This window comes from Phanerochaete carnosa (assembly GCF_000300595.1).
Source record: "Phanerochaete carnosa HHB-10118-sp unplaced genomic scaffold PHACAscaffold_2, whole genome shotgun sequence".
Taxonomy (NCBI): domain Eukaryota; kingdom Fungi; phylum Basidiomycota; class Agaricomycetes; order Polyporales; family Phanerochaetaceae; genus Phanerochaete; species Phanerochaete carnosa.
In genome coordinates this window covers 3,284,533-3,308,491 of record NW_006767629.1, presented here as the reverse complement: position 1 = coordinate 3,308,491, position 23,959 = coordinate 3,284,533, and the positions used below count along the sequence as shown (strand labels likewise).

General features: G+C 57.0%; 12 protein-coding genes across 12 annotated transcripts; 9 read left to right on the top strand and 3 right to left on the bottom strand.

Moving 5' to 3' along the window:
• Nucleotides 1-248: 248 nt before the first annotated feature.
• On the top strand, nt 249-2,016 carry PHACADRAFT_250538 (uncharacterized protein). The gene is made up of 4 exons (XM_007392299.1): nt 249-528; nt 587-1,337; nt 1,413-1,537; nt 1,603-2,016. The coding sequence occupies exons 1-4, from the start codon at nt 292-294 to the stop codon at nt 1,612-1,614; spliced, it is 1,125 nt and encodes a 374-aa protein (XP_007392361.1). The 5' UTR covers nt 249-291; the 3' UTR covers nt 1,615-2,016.
• Nucleotides 2,017-2,216: 200 nt separating this feature from the next.
• Nucleotides 2,217-5,288, top strand: PHACADRAFT_138050 (uncharacterized protein). Its single transcript, XM_007392298.1, has 13 exons — nt 2,217-2,529; nt 2,597-2,841; nt 3,042-3,231; nt 3,300-3,369; nt 3,429-3,480; nt 3,541-3,700; nt 3,757-3,831; nt 3,895-4,035; nt 4,097-4,147; nt 4,195-4,228; nt 4,284-4,428; nt 4,477-4,688; nt 4,789-5,288. The coding sequence occupies exons 1-13, from the start codon at nt 2,362-2,364 to the stop codon at nt 4,899-4,901; spliced, it is 1,656 nt and encodes a 551-aa protein (XP_007392360.1). The 5' UTR covers nt 2,217-2,361; the 3' UTR covers nt 4,902-5,288.
• A 302-nt stretch (nt 5,289-5,590) lies between these two features.
• On the top strand, nt 5,591-7,529 carry PHACADRAFT_250535 (uncharacterized protein). Its single transcript, XM_007392297.1, has 4 exons — nt 5,591-6,608; nt 6,681-6,797; nt 6,853-6,967; nt 7,029-7,529. The coding sequence occupies exons 1-4, from the start codon at nt 5,598-5,600 to the stop codon at nt 7,163-7,165; spliced, it is 1,380 nt and encodes a 459-aa protein (XP_007392359.1). The 5' UTR covers nt 5,591-5,597; the 3' UTR covers nt 7,166-7,529.
• A 56-nt stretch (nt 7,530-7,585) lies between these two features.
• PHACADRAFT_250534 (uncharacterized protein) lies at nt 7,586-8,862 on the bottom strand. Its single transcript, XM_007392296.1, has 5 exons — nt 8,582-8,862; nt 8,306-8,483; nt 8,137-8,251; nt 7,976-8,084; nt 7,586-7,917 (listed from the first exon to the last, which is right to left on the bottom strand). Exons 1-5 carry the CDS (start codon nt 8,760-8,762, stop codon nt 7,844-7,846), a joined length of 657 nt encoding a protein of 218 aa, XP_007392358.1. The 5' UTR covers nt 8,763-8,862; the 3' UTR covers nt 7,586-7,843.
• Nucleotides 8,863-9,293: 431 nt separating this feature from the next.
• Nucleotides 9,294-10,344, bottom strand: PHACADRAFT_181764 (uncharacterized protein; the record flags this gene model as incomplete). Its single annotated transcript, XM_007392295.1, has 3 exons — nt 9,294-9,476; nt 9,533-9,817; nt 9,871-10,344. The coding sequence occupies 2 exons, from the start codon at nt 10,342-10,344 to the stop codon at nt 9,635-9,637; spliced, it is 657 nt and encodes a 218-aa protein (XP_007392357.1). The 3' UTR covers nt 9,294-9,476; nt 9,533-9,634.
• A 255-nt stretch (nt 10,345-10,599) lies between these two features.
• On the top strand, nt 10,600-13,512 carry PHACADRAFT_250532 (uncharacterized protein; the record flags this gene model as incomplete). Its single annotated transcript, XM_007392294.1, has 3 exons — nt 10,600-11,764; nt 11,818-12,104; nt 12,159-13,512. Coding segments are annotated over exons 1-3 (2,557 nt in total), but the record flags the coding sequence as incomplete, so codon positions are not given.
• A 181-nt stretch (nt 13,513-13,693) lies between these two features.
• PHACADRAFT_250531 (uncharacterized protein) lies at nt 13,694-14,538 on the top strand. Its single transcript, XM_007392293.1, has 6 exons — nt 13,694-13,718; nt 13,768-13,837; nt 13,896-13,983; nt 14,042-14,151; nt 14,212-14,340; nt 14,402-14,538. Exons 1-6 carry the CDS (start codon nt 13,698-13,700, stop codon nt 14,458-14,460), a joined length of 477 nt encoding a protein of 158 aa, XP_007392355.1. The 5' UTR covers nt 13,694-13,697; the 3' UTR covers nt 14,461-14,538.
• A 45-nt stretch (nt 14,539-14,583) lies between these two features.
• On the bottom strand, nt 14,584-16,186 carry PHACADRAFT_206021 (uncharacterized protein; the record flags this gene model as incomplete). The annotated part of the gene is made up of 7 exons (XM_007392292.1): nt 16,051-16,186; nt 15,872-15,983; nt 15,795-15,809; nt 15,631-15,746; nt 15,471-15,582; nt 15,014-15,414; nt 14,584-14,956 (listed from the first exon to the last, which is right to left on the bottom strand). Exons 1-7 carry the CDS (start codon nt 16,167-16,169, stop codon nt 14,584-14,586), a joined length of 1,248 nt encoding a protein of 415 aa, XP_007392354.1. The 5' UTR covers nt 16,170-16,186.
• A 105-nt stretch (nt 16,187-16,291) lies between these two features.
• On the top strand, nt 16,292-17,214 carry PHACADRAFT_170407 (uncharacterized protein). The gene is made up of 2 exons (XM_007392291.1): nt 16,292-16,975; nt 17,038-17,214. Exons 1-2 carry the CDS (start codon nt 16,346-16,348, stop codon nt 17,167-17,169), a joined length of 762 nt encoding a protein of 253 aa, XP_007392353.1. The 5' UTR covers nt 16,292-16,345; the 3' UTR covers nt 17,170-17,214.
• A 1,038-nt stretch (nt 17,215-18,252) lies between these two features.
• PHACADRAFT_250529 (uncharacterized protein) lies at nt 18,253-20,454 on the top strand. Its single transcript, XM_007392290.1, has 8 exons — nt 18,253-18,511; nt 18,568-18,700; nt 18,756-18,775; nt 18,825-19,157; nt 19,219-19,450; nt 19,506-19,896; nt 19,950-20,069; nt 20,126-20,454. Exons 1-8 carry the CDS (start codon nt 18,275-18,277, stop codon nt 20,292-20,294), a joined length of 1,635 nt encoding a protein of 544 aa, XP_007392352.1. The 5' UTR covers nt 18,253-18,274; the 3' UTR covers nt 20,295-20,454.
• A 494-nt stretch (nt 20,455-20,948) lies between these two features.
• On the top strand, nt 20,949-21,966 carry PHACADRAFT_181760 (uncharacterized protein; the record flags this gene model as incomplete). Its single annotated transcript, XM_007392289.1, has 4 exons — nt 20,949-20,960; nt 21,017-21,089; nt 21,141-21,450; nt 21,502-21,966. The coding sequence occupies 4 exons, from the start codon at nt 20,949-20,951 to the stop codon at nt 21,842-21,844; spliced, it is 738 nt and encodes a 245-aa protein (XP_007392351.1). The 3' UTR covers nt 21,845-21,966.
• A 900-nt stretch (nt 21,967-22,866) lies between these two features.
• PHACADRAFT_250528 (uncharacterized protein) lies at nt 22,867-23,665 on the top strand. Its single transcript, XM_007392288.1, has 4 exons — nt 22,867-22,906; nt 22,980-23,156; nt 23,235-23,574; nt 23,630-23,665. The coding sequence occupies exons 3-4, from the start codon at nt 23,383-23,385 to the stop codon at nt 23,657-23,659; spliced, it is 222 nt and encodes a 73-aa protein (XP_007392350.1). The 5' UTR covers nt 22,867-22,906; nt 22,980-23,156; nt 23,235-23,382; the 3' UTR covers nt 23,660-23,665.
• The last annotated feature ends 294 nt before the right edge of the window (nt 23,666-23,959 follow it).

Below are 23,959 nucleotides of genomic sequence, written 5' to 3'. Positions count from 1 at the left end.
CCCACGATGGACAGCAGAGTTCGGGGCGGATAGGCTGATAACGAACTGCGGGAATGGACTGGGTCTCACGGCATCGAATTGGGCTGGAAGCAGCCAGGAGAGGAAAGTTATTGCTACTCCACTGCCTGTGCGCCTGTCGTCCGAAGCTCTGCTGTCCCCAGGACTTCCTCGTCGCAGAAAATATAAGTATCTCATCCCGCTGGGTATAATGCCCCCCGACTGCCCCTGAGTAGCTCACGCCCTACCGACAAGCTTTCACAGCGTCCAACCAGCTCTCTTGTTGTGTGAACCATGGCTTATCAGCCTTCCTTCCAGATCAACACTCCTGAATCCCTCCCTGACAGGAACACCATCGAATCTCCCGAGTGGTTGCAGTTCGTGGCAGAGCCCTTCGAGGGCAGCACAAGTGCGTCCGCTTTGGCCAGCCAGCTCCCAACACCGCCCCAGACAGCGAAGCCTATACAAGAGATAACGCTTGCCCCGCCCCCACCCTCTGCACGTGCATCGTCTTCGATCCCTACGCCGCCTGTATGCGCCTTCTCCCGAATTGTTACACCCGCCCCGTGCTGATAATCCATCCCTGCAGGACTCCAACGTGGGCTCCCCCATCGACGAGCCAGAGGACGCCAATGTCGTCTCAGTGTCGACCACCTTCTTCCCTGGAGCCAATCTGTATACCTCTGCGCCTGACTTCGTCTTCATCTCGTCCGACACGGTCTTCTTCTATATTCACTCCGCAGTGCTTCTCCGTGAGTCGTCGAACCGCTTCAATTCTCTTGTCCCCGCCTTGGAAGAAGAAGATGCGCGGAGGAAAGGCAACGTTGGGCCAGTCGTTCCCGTTCCTCAAACCTCTGCCGTGCTCAACGTCGTCCTACACACGATCTACGGCCTGTCCTGTCTGCACTACTCGCCCTCAAACGAAACGCTAGTCGCCGCCGTCGACGCACTCGCCAAATACGGCGTCGATATCAAGAAGCACATCTCGCCGAGCACCCCGCTCTTCCAGCACATCCTCGGCAAGTCGCCCACCGCGCCCGCCGAGTTCTACGCGATGGCCGGGCACCACAACCTGTGGGACCTCGGCGTCGCGGTGTCGCCGTACATGCTCAGCTTCCCGCTCGCGGACCTCGAGGACGTGTACGTCGAGCGCATGGGCTCGTCCTACCTCAAGCGGCTCTTCTTCCTGCACCTCGGCCGCGTCGACGCCCTCAAGCGGCTCTTGCTCCCCCCGCCGCAGGGCCACCCCGCGACGCTCGACTGCGACTTTGTCGAGCAGAAGAAGCTGACGCGGGCGTGGGCACTGGCGTCCGCGTACCTCGCGTGGGACGCACGAGCAGGTGCGTGGCTAACATTCAGGCTGTTGTGTCCTCGCTTTTTTGTTTTGTTTTGCTGAGCCTCTCTCTCCACCGCAGATCTGTCGACCACTGCGATCGAGGTCGCGTTGCGGCCGCTGGCTGATCACCTGTCCTGCCATATCTGCAGGGCGTCGCTGCACGAGCGTATCAAAGTGTTACTCGTTCAGTGGGCCCTTGTGAAGGTGAGCCGGAAAATGTCGGCGTTTTTGTTCCCGGCGAGCTGACTTTCTCGTTTTCCGATCGACAGAGGACCATATGAACACAGCCTCCGTCCGACTCGTTCGCATGTTCAAATGATCCCCGATGACCGCCCCCCATCGGCCATTGGGAAAGAGTTTCTCGCAGATCCATCGTTTACACGTCCTCGTCTTCGTTCTCAGTTCCGGTCATTGCCACCACGCGTCGGACTTGCGGTGCAAAAACACATCACTTCGGAGCACCTCGTACTACTATTGGGGTTCATCAGGGTTTTTCTCTCTCTCTGTAAGCTGTCTACTTTTTCTGTAATAACTCTCCTCGTCCACAAAGTTGTTGTCTTCGCTATGCTATCTTGCACTCTTGGTCCCGTAGTATCCTAGCGCATCCCAAATAGACTGAGCTGTAAATTACTATGTCCTGATAGGAGGTTGCCATGTAACTTTATACACGAAGTTAATCAGCCGGGAATATAGTCTTCTGCACACTGTGAGAAATGATATCCGCGCCTCGCGACGTTGTCCAGGCCCAGCGAGGGCCTCGGTGCGCGTCAGAAACGGAATCCGTACGGTCGAGCGGGTCCCGGTCCGAGGCCTTCGGCGGCAAGGTTTATTACATGCGACGCAGGCCTTGTGCAAGTTGACGTACAACCACCACTAGTGCGTCTACTTCTCTGTAAGGCCCCAGCTAAAGGAGCACCGAACACCTTTCTTTCGTGCACTGACATCCTTATACGTAGCAGGACCTGGGACTGGTGACATTTCACTCTGGTATATTGTACCCTTTCGACACCCAGGCTGAGTACTACATTATGTTCGCGAGAACGAGGTTCAAGCACACGGCGAGGACACTCGCCGCAGGCATACGTGGCAGGACGTTCGTGCCTGCGCGCGCCGCGTCCACAAAGGCGGCGCGCAAGCCTGCGGCAGGCCCGCTCGCCGCCGCGGCCCTCGTGGGCGGCGCACTCGTCGCCGGATACGTGCGTCCCCCTCCCCCCTCTTCCCTGTGCGCCGTTTCCCCTGACACGCACAACCCCCGCGTCACAGCTCAGCTACGCGTCTGCACGGCCCGTCGCGCTCGACGCACCCACGGCGGCCGGGGGCAGCAACAGCGCCACCACCGCCACCACCGCGGCGGCGCGGTACATCTCCTACGCGGAGGTGCAGCAGCACAACACGCGTGAGAGTTGCTGGGTCGTCATTGACGGGCAAGTGTACGACGCGACGTCGGTGCTGGCGTGGCACCCCGCCGGTGCGGAGGTCATCCTCAGGCTCGCAGGCCAGGACGCCACGTAAGTGTCTCTCTTGCGCGCGCTCCCTCTCCTTTTCGCCTTTTCTGCGTGACCCTTCGCGCGCGTGTGCGTGTTGGGCGAGGCGCACCGGCCGTCCCATACCCTGCGGGCGTCCCCCGGTGTGCTGATTGCCTGGACCCTCAGGTTGTTCCGATGCAGGAGTGGGGGGGTGCTGACCCGGCTTTGGGCTTTTGCTGCAGGAAGGCGTTCGTCCCGATCCACCCGCCGAATGTGCTCGCGCACCTCCCGCCGGAGGCGCATCTCGGGCCCGTGGACCCCGAGACGCTCCCGGCAGAGGCGTTCGAGGCGACGGAGGAAGAGCTCCGCATCGCGCACGCCCGCGCGGAGCTCCCTGAGCCAAGCGCGGCGCTCAACCTGCACGACATCGAGGTGCGTTGTGCTTCTTTGGCGCGTCTTTTTGAAACGACACGCGTGAGGGACTGATGGGGGTCGCGCAGGAGTATGCGCAGAAGGTGCTCACGCAGACGGCGTGGGGCTACTACCGCTCGACGGGCGACGACGAATACTGTGAGGTGTCGCGCCGCGGTTCCGCACCTGTGACCCGCGAGCTGACGTTCTGCGAACAGCGTACTGGGAAAACTTCGCCGCTTTCAAGCGGTTCTGGTTCCGTCCACGCGTGTGAGTAGTTCATCTGCGCCGTACGCCATGGTAGCATTCATTTGGTGACACCCGTCCCAGGCTGAACAAGATCTCGAAGGTCTCGACGGAGACGACCATGTGGGGCATGAAGAGCTCGCTCCCGATCTTCGTCGCCCCCGCGGCACTCGCGCGGCTCGGCCATCCCGACGGCGAGATGAACCTCGTGCGCGCGGCGGGCTCGGAGGGCATCCTGCAAGGGGCAAGCCTCTCCCCTCTCCGCTTTCTTGAAGAAGGGCGCGCCTGACAGCGACGTAGATCTCGAACAACGCGAGCTGCTCGGTCGAGGAGATCATGTCTGTAAAGCGGCCGGAGCAGGACCTAATTTTCCAGGTGGGCCCTCGGAGCAGTGCAGCGCGGGTTTAAGAGGCACACTCATGCGTCGCGTCGCGGCAGCTATACATGAACAGGGATCGCAAGGCCGCGGAGCAGCTGATACGGGGCCTCGAGAAGGACGGCTACAAGGCGATCATACTCACCGTCGACGCCCCGGTGCCGGGAAATCGGGAGATCGACCGGAGAGCGAAGGGCTTCACTGTTTGCGCTTCCCGTTTTGGCGCGTTGCGAGTCTTGGCTGATAGCCACCGGTTGCCACTAGGTTGGGCCTGCACACGGAAAGACAGGCGTCGAGGGTAAAGGCGTCGCTCTCGTAGGTGCACCACTGCTTGAAGTTGGATGTGGGCTGATCCAGCACAGGCAATTGGGGGCTACCAAGATCCTGACGTTTGCTGTAAGTCCGTCTGCGGGACGGCAGAACTGGGCTTGATAGAGCTTTTCCTGTACAGGGGAAGATATCCCGTGGATACAAAGCCTAACTCAACTTCCGCTGATCATCAAGGGCATCCAGTGTATCGAGGATGCGGAGAAGGCGTTCCAGAGTGGTGTGCAAAGCATCATACTGTCGAACCATGGTGGTCGGGAACTAGACTTGTCCGTTGTCACTAGCCTCTTTTGTGCAAGTTGTTGACATGTTGGCAGTTCGCCGTCGCCGATGATGCTCCTGTATGAGATCCATCAAAAGAGGCCAGACTTGCTCCGGAAGCACGAAGTGTACATTGATGGCGGTGTACGGAGAGGCACGGATGTACTGAAGGCGCTGTGCCTCGGTGCTCGCGGAGTCGGGCTCGGCCGTCCATTCTTGTGGGGCAACGGGGTGTGGGGCGAAGAAGGGTGCCGTCGGGTCATAGAAAGTGAGTCCGTCGTTCCTGGTCCTGACCCGCGTCGCGGCCGCAGCGCGCGCCCGAACAGCATTAGTCTGACACAACCTTGCCCTTGCATTTTTGCTGGCAGTCATGCGAGAGGAAATCGCGACGGGGATGCGTCTTTTGGGAGTTACGAGCATAGACCAGCTGACACCGGAGTTGGTGCAGTATGTGGACCGGGACCCTGTGCGCTGTCGATAATCAGTTACGTGGCACGCTTACTCTGGGGACCTGCTCGATATGAGAGAGTGTGCTTGAGTGCTTTGCCAACGCGTTCTGTGGACGTCTTCGGACACGAGGCTAGCGGGCGACTGTGGTTATCTGGACGATCCGAAGTCGGTGAACTCGATCGTATCTCCAGCAGATGTTGACCCTTGTGAAATTACCCTCGCTGGTGTCGCACGTTGGTTGCGTATTTGCGAAGGCGACGAGCACGTGTAACGGTGTGAGGACGTCGTTGCCGTCAGCCGCGGCGCCATCGAGAACATGGCATGGGTTTCAAGGAGACAAACGTTGGAAGGGCGTCCCGGGGCCGTCTCCGGGTGGATCCTCAGCTATAATCCATCATGAGACCTTGACCGACACAGCCAATCGGACAGATGCCACATGTGCGATGACTGAATGGCACGAACTCGGGAAACCCCAGCGGAAGCGGGGCGGGAGACAAGATATATTCCAGAATTGTTTGGGGCATATGAGATGAGTGTCAGAACAAAGTCACCGAAGATGTTAGACGCCGTCCGTTCTCGTTCCCTGCTGCATGGGCTGCTCCTTGACATCAACCGCCTGAGCACGCTCTCGCCCTTTCATATCTACCACCATCGCACCAAGCCTCGCCCACGACCCCCTCCGTCAGGGCCTCGCTCGTCCACGCCAGCAGCGGGCGCAGGAACGCACATGAACTCCCTGGCATACCTCTCTCGCCAGTTCGATGTACTGGCCTCGCCCCGGACGCCACCCTCCACGCCCACGCTTGAGACTGTTCCTCTGCTAGCAGACGAGGATGCAGCGTCGCTCAAGCGCGTCCGGACCTGGTCGAATAAGTCCCTCGCGAGTGCAGGAGCCGTTGAGAGTGCTTCTTACTCTCCATGGAACCTCAAACGATCATATTCGTCCCCGAACGTCCAGCCTGGTGAGCCCTCGTCCCCTGCTGTCCCTCCATCGATTTCGAAGAGTACCTCTGTCCCCGCGGCTGCCACTCCAAGACCATCGTCCCGCCGTCCATCGATGTCTTCATCCGAGAAAGCTCTTCGGCCCAAGCTGCGTTCCGAGAGCTTGTTTCACCGCATATGCTTTGTCCACGTCCTCTTTGCACTCTGGCACTATCTCTGCAATGTGTGGCGGTCAATACGAGGCAGGGTCGGCCTCGTCGCGGAACACGAGGCTGCTGCGGAGGACGTGAGCGACGACGAGGACAAGGAGACGGAGGACGAGTCCAAGGACGAGAAGCCCGTCACAATACAGGTCGAGCAGCCGCCGCCAATACCGCCGCCAATCCTGCCGGCGGTGCTCACGGCTCCGCTCGTGCATCGCTCGACCTTTGACACACTCGCGGACATTAAATCACCCCTGCCTGACTCGTCGCTACCGCCCGCTGCCGCCGTTGCACCCTTGACTGCTGCCGCACGCGCAGTTGAGCACTCGCGCACGCCGACGCCGACGCCTGGTGGGCGCAAGATGCCGTTGCACCTGCTACCTAAAACGCTCGTACTAGACCTCGATGAGACGCTCATTCACTCGACGTCGCGCCCGATGTACTCCCAGGGCATGGGTTCGAGCGTTTTGAACAGCTTTGGGATCGGGCAGCGGAACAAGGGCTCAGGGCACACTGTCGAGGTTACCCTTGGTGGCCGCAGTACATTGTACCACGTCTACAAGCGGCCCTTTGTTGACTACTTTCTCAGGAAGGTGCGTGGCGGTGTTCGTTACACTTGAGCGGCGACAGGGCGCTGACGGTAAATATTGTTGCTCTTTTCTCAGGTTTCGGCCTGGTACACACTCGTTATATTTACGGCATCTATGCAAGAGTATGCCGATCCTGTCATTGACTGGTTGGACGCTGGGAGGGGTATCCTCGGCCAACGTTTCTTCCGCGAGGTGTGTGCGAGGCTGTCTGCATGCCCAGGAACCGCAGCCTGACTCTATGACACAGTCGTGCACGCAGCTACCGAATGGCTCATATACCAAGGACTTGGCGGTAATCGAGCAGGATCTCTCCCGCGTCTGTCTAGTAGACAACTCGCCGATATGTTACAGCATCAACGAAGGTGTGTGTCTCGCGCGTACTCGTGGCAGCCGTATACCCCGTGCTGACTGCGCCCCCAAAAGCGAACGGCATCCCCATAGAAGGCTGGATTAATGACCCGCATGACGAAGCCCTCCTTGACCTGCTCCCCGTGCTCGACTCGCTCCGCTTCACGAATGACGTACGGCGCGTGCTCAGCATTCGTGGATTCCTCTCATGACACCCGCCCTGGACCTTGCCCCAGCGACGGCAAGGCCCGCCGGGAAGACGCTATTCTTTGACTGCAGCACACGAACACTCGTATTTTTTCTCTTCCTTTCTTACTGGGCGGTATCATCCTTCTTGTATCGCGTGTTGCTCTCTGGGTCGCCCACTGGCTCCGTCGTTTCTCTAATTTACTAGCTGTCAGCCGTACATAAATCTTTTGCATCTCCACCACACCGCAAGTACCACACACATGCATAGCACGTACACAGACTCCTCGTCTTCGTTGTCGTCGTCGTTTCCTTTCTTGCAGCGGATTGGGCTAATTATTCACCTCATATTGTCCTTTGTACAGATCCTCGGTTGTATATCAGAGTTCCTGGAGCCACTTATTTTGTCTCGCGGGCTTCAACGCCTGCGCTCTTCCGGGTGTAAGCTCTATGCATCTTGGGGGCCTTGCATTGGAAAAAGATCACCGGTAAGAATATACAATAACATGTCGTAAAGTGTACAAAGGGACCGGAGTTGTGTATTAACACAGGTGACAGAAAGGAAATATAGTGGGAGGCTCGGGCGGTTGGTTCAGGAACGAAATGGCAGCAAGGTCATTACAAAGCGAGGGTGTGTAAAGGAAGGGAGGCGGTGTATGCGGGGGGATCCTAGATCGGAGAAAAACAGGGAAGGGCCACAAGCGCTACATCGCGAGCGCAGCTTGTAGCTCCTTGAGCTGCGCCTCTTCGTCGTCCAACTCCGCAACCTTCGCCGGTTCTGTAGTTGAAGAGCTTGTTAGGGGTGCATTGTGCGAAATTAGTTATAGATGACATACTCGCAGTGACCTTGCCTGCTGGATGATGTACTGGGACATGGTCTGCCCCTGCGAGCCGCGTATCCAGCTCCTCCTGCTCGAGGTCTGCAAGTTCTTGCCTCAACTCGTCCTGCGACATATCATCAGCGGCGCAAGATGGGGCACAATTATTTCTGGCGCACCTCGTCCACCTCCACACCCGTGTACGCTGTGCTCGAGATCGCCTCTGAGACCTCGTTCGCGAGCTGCGTCTGCTCCTGTATATCCGCCATCGTAGCGTCGACCTTGTTGATGTCACTGCACTGCGTCTGAGAAAGATGGGGTCACGCGCGGAAAGGAAAGCACACGCACAACGAGCCGTGGATGTCCTTCAGCGCCGACGTCGCCTTCTTCATCGCGGCCATCGTCTCCGAGTTGAAGCTCGCGGACTCGAGCGTGTTGACCTGCATCTCGAGCTGGAACCGCGTGCCCTGGAGCCGCTCGAGCTCCTGTTCGGTCACCTTCTTGCGCTTCAGCGCCGCCGTCGCCGCTGCCGCAGAGAGAAAGAGCCCCGCCTCAGCACGTCGCTCGACCGACACACGCACACAGAGACACACGTCGCCGAGCGACGGAGAAAGCGCTACGCACCGGCCTTGTTCGAGACGGCGTTGGCCCGCGCCTTGTTGAGCTCTTCCTCAATCTTCTTCTGGAGGTACTCCTCCTTCTTCTCGACCATCTGCAGCTGCTGCCGCAGCGTGACTATCGCATCGCGCGAGGACATCTTTGGGTCGCGACGCCCGCCAAAGTAGCTCATGAATCCGCCGAGCATCGTCGTCGCCGTTGTCTTCTATCGCAGAGCGGAAATGTGTACGGACCAGTGAAGGAGGAAATAAGAATATAAGAGCAGGTGGTGTGAGTAGAGTACGGGGGCGTCAGAGCTGCGGCTACTCCCCGGCTGAGGTCACTCGATCGCCCCGATATGGTATGTAGGCGCTTTCATGCCAAGCACCGTCCAGAAAGAGCCAGAACGTCCAGTGCAGATGAGCTACCTTGCAACCGCCTCGCGAGGTGTGCTCACGACGTTGTGCAAATTTTTGCATGCGAGCTGGTAGAACTTACGAGATATAGTACGATGTTTCCCACATCGTAGGACCGTTATATTGCTGTGGCGCTATCAAGCACTGACGCCTAATTGAAATGCTAACTGCCGTCGTTCAAGGACCGGGTTTGCGTCGCCGATACCCAGCCCGCGCAAGCTTGTAAATCACAGAGAGGCCAGATGTGCTCGGTCCCAGGGCAGTGCTGTGTGCGCCAACTGTAGGTTGGCATGTCTTTCCAAAGCCTTTACGAGTGGCGTTATGTGAGCTTTTGCGGAGCCAAGTGTAAAGATTGTAGGACACAGAGGGACACAGAGAGGGACACAACGTATGCACAATTAGTAGTGTCTACCGTACCTGTATGTGTCTATGATACAAGTTCGTTGCGCATTGTCTGATCAAGCAAGTGTGTCACCAAAAGGGAGCTCTATTTCACCGCACGCCCACTGCTTCCCGATTCCATAAGTATCTGAAATGCAAGCGAGACTGTGGGTGCACTCACGAGCGGATATAAGCACCCGCCGACTGTGCATGTTCAGATAATAAATTGTAGTTTCCGGATGATTTAATGAGGGGGAAACGACCGTGGCGCTGGCCAATGCAGCTATGCTGCACCACTCTCTTCTCGTGGTGCAATAGAAGTAACGGGCGGGGTCGCAACGCGTGATGTCGCCGCGGTCGTGAGGGCGGAGGTAGAGTCTAGTTTAAGTTCGTCTTCTGGCTCGCGAACAACCTGGTCTTTAGGCCAAGTACCGTCACGTATCCAGCCTGCCTGTAATATCTTGATCTAAGGTCATGGTTAGGTGTAGTACGCCGCCATACAATCAGAGGGATACGCACGAGATCACGGAGGGGCAGTCTCTCCTTGAGCCTCTGTCCTCCTATGAGACCTTTCCAGATCTTGTCTAAACCACTCTCCCAGTATTCCTGCTTGTCTAGTGGACCCTCTTCCTGTAAAATAGACTGCAATCCTTTCGACCGTCTTGGCTCCGGCCTTGACTGTGAAGGCTGCACACTACGCGGTACCCTCCAGATGGCCTGCCGAGCAGTAAAGTATGCGGGACCTGGCTCGGGCAGCGCGGCGTTCGCCATAGCCTCTTCGAATGGTGTGAGACGCGGGGTGGAGACGGATTTGCTCATAACTGGGACGGAGAGAGAGTCTAGCGGGAGAAAGGTGAGTTCGAAAGAGTCGCCGTACTCGACTGAGGGTCCATTGGGCGACACGGTCTTGTGCTCTGGCGAGGATGGGGCTGTGACGACGATGCCCAAAATGTTCTCTGCAAGCTCTGCGCTCGCTTCCGGGTGACTATCCATCTCAAGGGCTCTGCTGGTGCTGACGTAAGCACCTGCTCTTTCCTTCCTCTCTCGTCCCACGTGCCGCCCGCATTGTTGTCGACGACGATGAGGAACTTGCACCCCCCGAGCTCATCGCGGCATACGATTTACAAGCACCATTCGCCCGCCCAGTCCAACACCTCCCTTTCCGACGACAACGACGATGAAGATTTCAACAAATCAACCTTTTTTGTTTCTGCCGAACCCGTCGCCGCCTCTCCGGCCCAGTGGTCGCGGACACACTCATTGCCTCACTGTTCATCCTCGTTGAACACGCTCATTTCTCCGTTGTCGCATGCTATGAAGTTACCCCCAGAGATTCTCATACATGTTCTCAAGCATCTGCACTCCCCACGCGACCTGTACCACTCTACGTTGGTGTCTCGGAGCTGGTGCGAGTGCTCGGTGGAGTTGTTATGGCACAGACCAAATTTTACCAAGCTGTCGACGCTGGTCAAGATGATGCGCATCCTGGCTCGCGAGGATCAGACGTTCCTATACGCACGGTTCATACGACGCCTCAACTTCTCTTACTTGGGCGCCGACCTCACAGACTCCCTGTTCTCCCGGCTCGCGCAGTGCGTGAGGCTGGAGCGTCTCACCCTCCTGAATTGCAGCAACATCTCGGACGGTGCACTCGCAAGAGTACTGCCATGCTGCCCCAATCTCGTCGCGCTGGATCTCACAGGAGTTGCGGAGGCGACAGACAGAGCCGTCGTCGCACTTGCGTCCTCTACGAAGCGATTACAGGGTATCAACCTCGGTGGGTGCAAGAAGCTTACGGACAAGGCGATTCAAGCACTAGCTGCCAACTGCCCCCTCCTCCGAAGAGTCAAGCTTGGTGGGCTCGAACTGATCACAGACGAGGCGGTGTCTGCGCTTGCCAAATCATGTCCTCTGCTTCTCGAGATCGATCTTACACATTGCAAACAGATCACAGACGTGTCTGTGCGCGACCTCTGGACGTTCTCAACCAACATGCGGGAAATGCGGTTGTCTCACTGCTCAGAACTCACCGACGCCGCGTTTCCAGCCCCACCGAAGAGCGATGTTTCTATCGATGGTCCCAATCCATTCCCCACCTCCAATACGTTTCTCGGCGACAGGCTGCCGCCCTTGCGCATCACACGCCGCTTCGACCACCTACGCCTCCTTGATCTCACAGCCTGTTCGGCAATTACCGACGAAGCAATCGAGGGCATCGTCTCCGTTGCACCGAAGATTCGAAACCTTGTTTTGGCGAAGTGCTCGCACATCACGGACCATGCGGTGGAGTGCATTTGCGCTCTGGGCAAAAACCTGCACTACCTGCATCTTGGACACGCGAGTAACATTACCGACCGCTCGGTGCGCACCCTGGCCCGCTCGTGTACCAGGCTTCGATATATCGACCTCGCTAGTAAGTGTCAATTCGGTACCTATCCGCATATCCTAATACCTGATTTCAATCAGACTGTTTGCAACTCACGGATATGTCCGTGTTTGAGCTATCTGCACTGCCGAAGCTCCGCCGTATTGGTCTGGTACGCGTAAGCAATCTCACAGACCAAGCCATATATGCGCTCGGTGAAGGGAACTCCACTTTGGAACGCATACATCTGTCGTACTGTGACCAGATTACAGTCTTGGCTGTACACTTCCTCCTCCAGAAGCTACCGAAACTCACTCACCTCAGCCTTACTGGTATACCAGCCTTTCGACGCACCGAGCTGCAGCAGTTCTGCCGTGAGCCTCCCCCGGTACGTTTGAATTTTTACTCCAACGCTGGCTGACCTAACATCTGGGTTTCGCAGGAATTTAACTCCACACAACGATCGACGTTTTGTGTATACTCTGGCAAGGGCGTCTCGGACTTGCGGAACTATTTGTCAGATTTATACAATGCCATCACGGACGACAACGCACAGCAGAGCGGAACCGAATACGAATACGAATCGGAGGACACGTATCGCGTACCGTATGCCACCGCCATGGACGTCATTGATGATGGAGACGATGAGCAGGATGAAGATGAAGACATGGAGGTGACACCGGTGGTACGCCAGAACGGCACAAACGGTCATCACGCAATACGAGAACCGGTACAACAGTACATCCCGATTGATGTCCAGGCAACACCACAGTTTGCCACACGAGAGCTCTACATCACAAGAGAGCGCGTCAACTTGCCAACTTCTCGCGGAAGCTCAGGACACGCCTCGCCCACAGGTGCAGCATCCATTCCTGGCCCATCTCGTCGCGGGCGCGGATTCGGTCATCAACCCATCGTGGAAATCTCAACTTCCCCAGCGCCGAGCGATGCAGCGTCGAATCGGAGTGGCGGGACGAATCACTCGACTGGTACAGGCTTCTTTCGAAACTACGTCGAGGCGGCGAACTCCACTAGGGTAGGGGTGATCACTCCTGACCTGGTGTTTGCGGAGATCGGTCATGGACGTGGGATGGGTCCTACTCCCGGGACCAATGGCCAATTTTCTCCTCGTCGCGAACAGCCGATAGTCGTCCCCACGAGCCCGCCATCGCTCGCCACGCGGTTTTCTGGCGTACCAAACGGCGGTTCTTCATCGCACATGCCCATCGTGGAAGACGACCACCGCGTCAACGGCATCAATGGCGCTAACGGCTACCCCGTGCTGAACGACTCGTCGAATTCGTACCAGCGCACGCCGCCACGCACAGAGTCGAGCTCGTCGTGGACGCAGATCCAACACGAGGAAGCGCAGCCGCTCCCGTCCTCGCCAACGACGCGGGAGCTGCACGACTCGGTCCAGTCTGCGCTCGGCGGCCAGCGGGCGTACGTCGACGGCCGCGAGGTGGACGCCAGGGGCAGGAGCGTGAAGCGCAGCCTGCGTAGCACGATCAACGCCGCGGAGCACTATGCGAGTTCCTTCCTCTTTGGACGCGGGTCGAACGTAAGCCTGAATGAGGGCCCGTCGGCACCGCCGCCCCGCCGTGACTCCGTAGACTAACACTGACATTGGTTTCTTGTTGTTGTGAGCAGTAGATGCATCTGGTTGGAGCAATCCTTCGTTCCGAGTTTTGAGTTTGGCTCGGTGTAAATAATAATTAATTTGCGGTGCTTCCTCTTCCTCCACTGTCTACATACCCATGAACTCCTATAATATCATTGACCAGTGTACTACAGTTCCATTAAACATAGCAAGCGTATGTTCATGTGCGTCTTGGCGAATGTAATTGTAAACAAATGTGATCGTATAAGTCTCGCGATGAATGTGTACACATGCTAAACTGGGACGGCGGTGCGAAGCGCGCTTCGCGGTGCATCACGTCTCCCGCCTCTCCAGCTCACCGTCGTCCGCACTCAACTCATCATGAACGTCCGCCCAGCTCGGGTAAGTATCTATATGAGGCGGTGCGCTCAGGGAGGCTGAACAGCGCCAGGTGGAAGACCTCGCTGGGATGCAAGCCTGTAACCTGCAGAACCTACCCGAGAACTACACTATGAAGTACTGTCCGTCCTGGCTTACCACTCCACACGAGCTCGCTACCTTACCAACATATACGTGCAGACCTCTACCATGCGCTGAGCTGGCCACAGCTGTCGTACGTTGCGGAGGATCATAAGGGCAGGATCGTAGGATACATCTTAGCGAAAATGTGAGTGTATGCGTATCTGCCGAACTGTGGAGGATCCGACAGCGTGTTTTGCTTATAGGGAAGAAGATGTTACTGACGGTGACGAGCCCCATGGACACGTTACATCCATCTCTGTGCTGAGATCCTACCGACGACTGGGCTTGGCGAAGAGGCTCATGGTGCAATCTCGTGCGTACTGGCCCTTTGGCATTCTCCCTGTGTTGACTGTAAAATGCATCGCTCGAGTAGAGGAAGCTATGGCGACAGTGTATCGTGCCTCCTACGTCTCGCTACACGTACGCAAGTCCAACCGCGCGGCACTGGCGCTGTACAAGGACACGCTCGGCTTCACCGTGAAGGAGATCGAGAAAAAGTACTGTACGTCCCCGCCCTGCTGTACTGTGGCTGTTGCCCTGACCTGCGCGTCGCCATTGTCTAGATGCGGACGGCGAAGACGCCTATGCGATGCGGCTGTCCCTCAAGCACCTCGCTCGCTGAAAAGAAAAGTACATACACATACCCTTTGTACAGGACGCTGCAAGTTCATCGTACATCTAATGTATACATACATACGCCGAGACCGTCCGTCTGCTCTGAGTCGCCTCGACTACTCCTGGAGCCTTACGAGGCACCCTGCGTTTGTGCAGCCTCGGCCGCCTCTGTCGCAAGCCGCGCACCCTCGTCCTCGCCGAGCTTTGTCACGCCTTCTTCGCCGCTCGGATGCTGCGCCGTGCGGCGGATCGTGTCCACGTCGCCGCTCCGACTCGCGAGCATCACGTCGCGGACGAGCTGCGCGGAGATGAGCCCGAGCTCGTAGTAGCCGTCGTTCGTCTTGGCATCGAACATGCCCATGTGCGCCTCAATCTCGTCGCTCGCGATGCTGTTCGGGGCCTGCAGGAAATGCGAGACGCACTCTGAGGGCGCTTTGGGGAGGATCATGAAGGTGCGGGGCGTGAGGTGGGTTGGGGGAGATGGGCGGAGGTAGGTGTAGAAACTGTGCAATAGGATTAATGTTTGACGCCGGCGGTACTGTGTACTGCGGAATACGTACGTCCGGAACAATACGCCCATATTCTCCTCAATCTGCATGAGGTCGTCCACCCGCTTCTTGAGCGTAGCTTCGTCCCACAGGGTCCCAACGTACTTCATGTGATCCGTGGCCCACGTATATCCAACCCCGATATCCTCTCGCTTGTAATATGCTGTCCCTGCTGCTGTGCCCGCAAGCAGGGCACCGCCTACAGCGAATGCTGCGGGCGCCCACTTCTTCCAGGGCGATGCTGGACCGGCCGGGGCAGGGAGGAGCGCAGCCTTGGGGACTACACCCGGTGCTGACGTTGACTTGGAGCCAAAGAAAGACGTCGTTGCGGAGAACAGGTCGTGCGCGGACTTGACATAACCTGCCGCTTGGCTAGCTGTATTTTTGAATACACCGGGGTGTAAGCCGAAATACTGGACTGACGTAAGTGAAATAGTTGAAATACTAGGTAGACTGGTCGAGGACGTACCGGAGTGTCGAATGCCAGACATGCGACGATGTTTGGCCAGAGTGGGGCAGACTGGTCAGGGCGGGTGCGCACGAACTCAATGAGTGCGTCTGCAGCGAGCAGACCTCCCATACTGGACTGTCTTGGGTATTATCTGTGGACAAATAATAGTAGTGCTTACCTGTGTCCGCAAAGGACTATCTTTGCTTTGCCTGCGCCGCCACCAAGCCCGTTCGCGACCTCCCGCTCAACTGTCAGGTTGGTGAGCCAGTCTGAAAATCGGATCACAGCTGCGTTCTGTGAGGTTCAGGCTTCACAATCATAGTAGTTACCGGTGCGTCTTACCAGCTCCCCTTTAGTCTTCGCATATGAAAGCCAGCTATCAGTGTCAAGCCGCAGCGCGGACAGGGGACTGAGCGCACCTCATACGCCGGAAAGACGACACTCTCGACGTGAGCATTCTGTATCGTCTCGGATAGCACATGCTGCAACCTTTCGGGGAATTGCGCAAACGTTGAGTCCGTCCCTTTGAACCTTGACAGTGGTTTAAATATTAGTCTTCTTGAACGCGATCCCTAAACCTTGCAACCGCAGCACTCACCCATGGATGAAGATGACTAGCAGAAGTTCCTGTGGAGCGTCTGTCGCGAGTTCATCTCCTAGATTCGTCTCTGACATTGAGCTAACAGTGGGCAAATCGTCCGCAGGCATAGTAGTCATTGTCGAGGTCGAGGTCGAAGCTGCATAACCACCGCGCACACAAACGCCCGCAGCCAATGTCCCGGGGCGCGGCCCGGATAACCGTACCATGCGGTCATCCGCAACTGGCGGGTTGAACCTGAAAAGCATCTGCTGTTGCACTCGCGACATTTCACGCCTTCTCTCGTGGATACGCAATGTCTGAAGCGGTGGATAGTACACAGTCTGAGCCACATATCTTGGTCGTACTCAAATATCTAGGCCTCCCCAGGGACTACGAGCCTTCCCCTGTCAAGCAGCCCGAGCAGTTCCTCGCCCAGTATATGCGTAGCCTACCACAAGACCTTCTTGTGCTGTTTACCCCCCACGTAAACGCTAAACAGCGGACAAAACTGCCCACGATACGCAACCGGCGGCTACGCTACTTTGACTCGGACCCGCCGGAGTTCCAGATGCCGCTGGCGAAAGCGACCTTTTCGTCGCTCTGGCCGGGGCCTGTCGGAAACATGCAAGACGTCGCGAGGAGGGAGGTGGAAGATGAGAAGGAGTGGGCAGACAGAGAGTTTATGGACGGAAGAACGGAAGGACGGCAAGTCGGAAAACTGGCAGAGCTGCTTGGCACCTGGACGGAGGAGCGAGAGGCAGAGAGGGCTCGAGATTTGCGCAGGGAACAGCGCGAAGCTGAGGAAGCCATTCCAGAGGAAGAAGAAGACACGGACGACGAAGACGCTGCTGCTGCTGCTGCACAAGAAGAGTTGTCACCCCAAGAGATGGTGGAACTTTTCAAGCGTCGTCTGAAAGAGAGGTTTATCTACGGGCTGCTAGACGTGCGTGCATATTCATCCATCTGGAAAATGCTCTCGTTTAGTAATGTTCGATTATTCTGCAGGTGGTGGACTACGACAGGGTCGACTGGGACGAAAATTGGGACTCAGATCTTGATCGAGACGAGGAAGAACGATGGTTTGACGACGAAGAAGAGAGTGCTGCGACAGCCTTGGGTGCGGCGGTGGATCCATAAGCACGCCAAAAACACTTGGGTACTGCGTAAGCCTGCTTGGCCACAATATATCATGCTAAAAATACCGTCTCTCTTAGTAGAATGCTGAAGAGAGCCATCTCAGATTCACGACGGAAAACAGTCTAATGTACCTCCGGACGCGGCCGCTCCATTCGCCGATCTAATCATAAAAGTAGAAGCATAAAATCATGGCACCCCACGCAGCAAGGGGGGCAGTTCATGCTAGCCGTCAATCTATGCACCTGCCAGCATAAATAATGACATCGATTCGTACCTTAAGCTAATTATGGTGCCGCAACCTCGGTGATTGGCATTTCTTGTTAGGTTCTTGATAGGTCTGAAAGGCTAATCTCCCAACTCATCAGATCTTGGATACTAGGCCGAACGGGAGCAGAAGGACCGAGAGGCCGCCGAGCCTTTGTGCGCTCGAAGTCGAGAACGAATCGCTATCTCGTCAGTTGCATCCGAGAAAACCGTTCTTGTGAGACTGGCTGGTCACAGGCATCTCGACACTGTGGTTTTATAGTAACCAGAATGCACACAGTCCGTGACTATACCCCATGATGCGTCCTCGAATGACGCTGATTCAAAGAGAGTGCTAGAGGGTCCGGCGGAAACGAACCTTCCTTCTAGTGTCATATGTGGAGAACATACAACACGTGGTGCTCGTTACACAGAACAACAAAGAGCTGAGCTTCTCACCACGGCCCCGCTACGATTCGCGACGTTGGCTCGCCAGGCCAGACAAACTAGCACGCAAGACCAAACGCGCACTACGAGCAAAGGCGCCATACGCTTGTGGGTAGGAGTTCACTGATGCGACGGATTGTCAAGGAAGCTGAGGAGCGCGCGCCGATTTGTGCACTATCGGCTGCGATGACTCGGGGTATCTTATGCCAGCGATTCGGAGACGACAAATCAATGCGCATCTGCGAAGGCATGCCTATACGGCATCCACATTGCATCCACGCGACGTCGGCCCGAGCGCTGGCTGCGTGTGCTGTGCCAAGGAACACCATCATATCCGCAGTGTGCGTTCTATACTATATAAGTCCTATCTTCGTCGATATGGGCCCCCACAACTACTCAACAACCAACGATCGCCATGGACTACCTGCTCATCGTGTACGCCATTGGCGCCCTCGCCGCGCTTGGCCTCTACAAACTCTTATCGTTCATATGGAGTACAAGCACATCGCCCCTCCGACACCTCCTTGGCCCACCAAACGAGAGCTTGCTTTGGGGAAATATGTTGACGATACAGAAGGAAGACGACGCAGTGTGCCAGGACCGATGGGTCCAGCAGTATGGGCATACGATCGCCTACTATGGTGTCTTCAGCGTACGTATCTACGTCGTCTATCCAGTGTTCCAGTTTCCTGACGATCCTGTGATCAGGTGAGGCGCCTCTGGACAATGGACACCCGTGCGCTGAACCACATTATGACGCACCATACCATCTACCAGCGTCCGTTGCCCGCCAGGTATGGGCTGTCGCGCGTCGTCGGTCCCGGCGTACTCGTGACCGAAGGTGCGTGTCCCCCTCGCGCCGTCCCCTATGCATCCTCATTGGTGTCACTCTACAGGCGAGCAGCATAAACACCAGGTGTGTTACGCTATCTTAATTTCATTCGCCCTAGCTGACTGTCGCCCAGCGCCGCGTGATGAACCCCGCCTTTGGTCCCGCACAGGTCCGCGATCTGACTGAGATCTTCACAGACAAGTCGAACCAGCTGCGAGATTGCTGGCTTGGGGAGATATCCAAGAACGGCGGCGCGTCTGCGCAGGTCAATGCGCTCTCGTGGCTCGGCCACGCGACGCTGGACATAATCGGCCGCGCGGGCTTTGGGTACGACTTCGACGCGCTCAACCCGACAGGGGAGACTAACGAGCTGAGCGAGGCGTTCTCAACGATCTTCACGGAACCCGAGCGAAATCAGCGTTTCTTCGCATTTCTGCAGTGGACTATCCCTCTACTACGGCTTATCGTGCGTCTCCGTGTGCGGTTTCGGCGTGGGAACAGGTTGCTGACGGGGAGTGATGCCGTAGAAAACAGAGAACGACCACAGGGCAGAACAGTCGCAGGCGACCATGCGCCGGATTGGTATGCAGCTCATCCGGGAGAAGAAGGCGGCAATCATGGCAGAGACCCTCGAGAAGGGCCGGGGCGTTGAACGCAAGGATATTAGAGAGCGCGACCTGCTCACGCTTCTCATTCGCGCAAACATGGCGACGGACATCCCCGAGGACCAGCGACTGACCGACGACGAGGTCCTTGCGCGTGCGTGTCTCACTCAATTCCGTGCACTCAGAAGACTAATTTGTGTCTCTTGCAGAGGTGCCGACGTTCATTGTCGCTGGCCACGAGACGACGAGCACGGCGGTGACATGGGCGCTGTTCTCGCTTACCCAGCGGCCCGATGTGCAGCGCAAGCTGCGCGACGAGTTGCTGCAGGTGGCCACGGACAGTCCGACGATGGACGAGTTGAATGCGCTGCCGTACCTGGACGCAGTTGTGCGCGAGACGATGCGACATCACTCGCCGGTAGCATCGACGTCGCGCCAGGCGTTCGAGGACGACGTCATCCCAGTGGACACGCCGTACACGGACAGGTACGGCCGGGTGCGCGAGCACATCGAGATCAAGAAGGGCGACCTCATCTTCCTTCCCATCCTGGCTCTGAACCGGCGCAAGGAGATCTGGGGCGAGGATGCGCATGAATTCAAGTGCGTTCCCATTTTTCGCGTGCTCACTGAGCAGTGTGCTGAAAGCTGGGCAGGCCTGAGCGTTGGGAACGCATCCCCGAGACGACAGCAAGTGTGCCTGGTGTGTGGGGCAATCTGCTCACGTTCATTGGCGGGCCGCGGGCGTGCATCGGCTACCGGTTTTCTCTCGTTGAGTGCGTCTCGTCTGTGACCCCTCCTTAACTCGCTCTCATGCTTGTGCTTTCGCCAGGACCAAGGCGCTGCTCTTCGCGCTTGTACGCGCTTTCGAGTTCGAGCTCGCCGTCCCGGTTGAGGATATCAAGAAGCGGAGCGGCATCACGACGCGCCCCGTCATCATCGGGCTTGATGGTAAGGCCAAAGGGTCGCTCCCGCTGATTATCCGGCCGTACAGAGCGTAGTGCACAGGATTTGGGATGCGGAAAACAGGCTATCTGGGTGTAGCTAACGACATTTAATACCAGGCTCGTTACGATATTGAGAGTGCGACACAGGGATTTTGTTGGTTAGAGGCGCAAAGTCATAATAATGTATTCGCGTGTATCGGGCTGAGTTGACCCTAACCCTAATCTCCGGGTGATCGGGACGATCGGGCAGCACGGCTCCCATCGACGGCGACCGTCTCTTGTCCTCTTCCGACCTAACTAGACCCATCCGTATGTTTCGCAACTCGTTGAACCCTGCAGAGACATGTCGTGGTCTATCTGCTATGGCTTGAAATTCCTAGCGTGGTGACATCATATCAGAAAGCGGATTAGACGGTCTCCTCACACGAGTGTTCCGCGCTGCCGACACTAATATCCCCGCCGGCGGCCTCGACGGTGGACACGCACCTTGCAAGGCAGCCAACACGGCTGCGCCTCATGGCCTTACACCCTTGACCTCCGCGCCTTCCCTCCTACACCCTGCCTTCCCTCTGCCCACATCATCATCCTCCGGAACGCCCGCTCTGCGATAGTGCGTGTATACCCTTCGCCCAGGATTACGCGAATGGCAATATAAACTGACTTCATCTCTGCGTCCTTGCAGCCAATTCCGAGTCGTTGCTTAGTCTCATGTCACCTGTTGTGAGTGTCCGATCGAAAACGCGTCGCTCAGCACTGATAGACATACACGCCCGTAGTTGGACGTGACTGTGTCGCGGCTTGACCGGCTTTACCTGGCTCGGGTTGCTGATCAGGCGGATCGTTACAAAGGTGAGTAGCCCCAACTCGTGTAACTCTCGTACTCGGCTAACTCGACCACAGATGTCGTCGCCCACATCAAGAGCCTCATAAACAGCCCGAACGACCAGCTGACGATCGACGAACGAAACTTGCTGTCCATCGCTTTCAAGCACATAACGGGTCAGCTACGGAATCAATGGCGGGTCATCGACACCCTCGAGAAGCGGGAGGCGCCACGATCGACGCCACAGCAGGTCGCCCTCATGCACCTCCAGAAGGAGCGGATACGGCGCGAGCTCGACGGCGTCTGCCTCGAGATAGTCGAACTCCTCGAAAAGTTCCTCATCCCGTCCTCAAACCCTGGAGAAGAGAAGGTTTTCTACAGCAAAATGTGAGCCGATTTCCGTCAGTTTTGAATGGAGCCGTCTGACATCACCGGCAGGAGGGGCGACTACTACCGCTACCTGGCCGAGTTCACAAAGGACCAGCCGGACGACAAGAACGCGTCCTCGTCGCTCGACGCGTACAAGTTTGCGTACAAGCACGCCAACTGCACGCTCGAGCCGACACACCCGACGCGCCTCGGGCTCGCGCTTAACTTTGCGGTCTACTACCACGACATCGCGGACAGCCCCGAGCGCGCGTGCTTCCTCGCCAAGCACGCGTTCGACGAGGCGATCCAGGCCGCGTCGACGATGCCCGAGGGACAGGCTCTGGAGGATTCGCTCACGATATTGCAGCTCCTCCGCGATGACATGATCCTCTGGTCTGGAGAGATACAGTAGCCACTCTCAACCGGCCTATCACTTGGTTTGGATATTAATACTGCTCTAGCTGGCTATGTCGCCTGTGTATTCGGATGCTGGTCATGTAGCCCAATGCCATCACGACTCTACTCAGACTGGTTCTCAAGCTTCTTGCTGATTACACACGCAACCGGCGGCTCCGCTCTGACTTGGCGCGTTGGTTCGCGGACGTTTGTTCCGCTTTTGGCACCGAATATCTGCCCTTGTTCTTTGATAAATTCCGAATAACAGGCTGGCACAAGTTGGTGCGTATGAACTTGGTGCCTGTTGTAGGCCTTGATAGCTGTTATCACTGGTTTCTCGGGAAGCCCATTATATCAAGAGCGCGTATGCACAGGCCGGTACCGCAGGGGGCAGCACAGTACGTGCCTCTTCGTGGCAGTGTCCCACCAGGTGGTATTTCACAACGCTTTGACATGCCTATCAACTGCAGCTTGGACCCTATGAATCCCTCGCCGATGAGTGTAGCAGGTGGGAAGATCCTGAACAGACTTTTCTGCTGTGCATTTAAGCGTTTCTGACTCGCCGTTAAATCCAACACACCAACAGGTTTTCGGCTCGATATATGTCCCCCACTCCAAAGGCCTTCCTGCCCCTCATTCAAAGGAACGCATACCTCGCTGCGCTCATAACCTTCCTCGTATTACGTCCAGAACGCATTGCCTGCAGACCCGTCGATGCGCAAGAGAAGTTCACGCCGCTACGCCGCCGACCCATACCTGCTCTCTGCAGTACTGCACGCAGTCCTGAACCTCCACCTCAAAGATCTCGCGCTCGTATACGGCCCACGATCCGCCGCCGCCGCCATCGGCTTAACCCTCCCACCTGTGCCTCACCCTGGTGCGGCCCTCGCCCCGCCCGGACGACACGCGCATCTCCGCGACGGCGCTTGAGCCCCTTCGCATCCGCGCCGAGCACGGGCGCGTGGGGTACAGCGCGACGCCGCCCAAGTCCACGAGCTCGAGGGTGTTGAGGCATGCGAACAATTGCGAGACGCTGCGGGCGTCGCCGCACTAGCAGAAGAGAAGGCACTGGTCCTGCGCAAGTAATTCTCACTAGTGGCAGTAAAAAGGTCCTCATCAACCCTCGTTCCTTCCGTTCGCCGCGTCTACAGCCTCAGAAGTAAAACGGGGATATAGTCTGTGGTTGCGGCTGGACCGGATTCAGGTTCAGGGGACGAGAGGGCCTGTGAAAAGTCCTCTGCAATCGTCTCATCGCTGTAGTACTCGTCGCCGGTAATCTCGCTGTCAGAGTGGTCCATCGCTCTGAAGAGGTCAGCAGGAGGGGGAAGGTAAGTCTCGCATTCAAACAAGTTAGAATGCGGCATTCAATTTGATCGACGTGTTCAAACTCCGATGCTTACCCAAAGCCAGAACCGCGACGCAAGGTATGGAACGACGGGCGCTGAGCACGAACGTATCTACCCATCATTTTGCCCCATCCGCCATCCCAAGAGAGCTCTCTCACCTGCGATGTCTTAGCCTCTAGTTGACGTCCAATGCTATAACGGCAAGAAAATGGAGAACACATATATCGTCCTCCTCAAGCCAGACGTCAACAAGACAGCGTATCCGAGGTGGTTGCGCAGCCGCCTGAGTACAGACTCCCGGATTATGTACGACTATTCGATTCTCAACGCGTTTGCTGCGCATCTCGATGATCAGAGACTCGAGATCGTCCGCGCCTCACAGGGCATGCTAAGGATTGAGGTACCACCCACTTTTCCTGCCCCCGCCGAGTCGTCGGCTGACAAGATCGAGTCAGAGTGCCGTGGCCGATCACGCTGGCCTCTAGGACAACCCCGCAGTGCTAACGGCACCAGGCTGCCATAATGGTATTGGTGGCTTGGGTAAGTCTCGTGCCGGACTACAGATTGCGATGAATCGGAGTTGAATCAGAGGGTTCATGACTTGTTATTGAAAGTGTATAGGAGACGTGTGCTCGTTCCCACTTTCCTGTGCTGAATTCCGAATACCTGTAACTATACAACGCGTAATAGCGTTGCCAAATGAGATGGTATCGGGATGAGCGAACTGGTTGTATTCTGTGCTCCTATACCCGTTCAGCGTCCCGCGACGGAGCGCATAGAAGCCA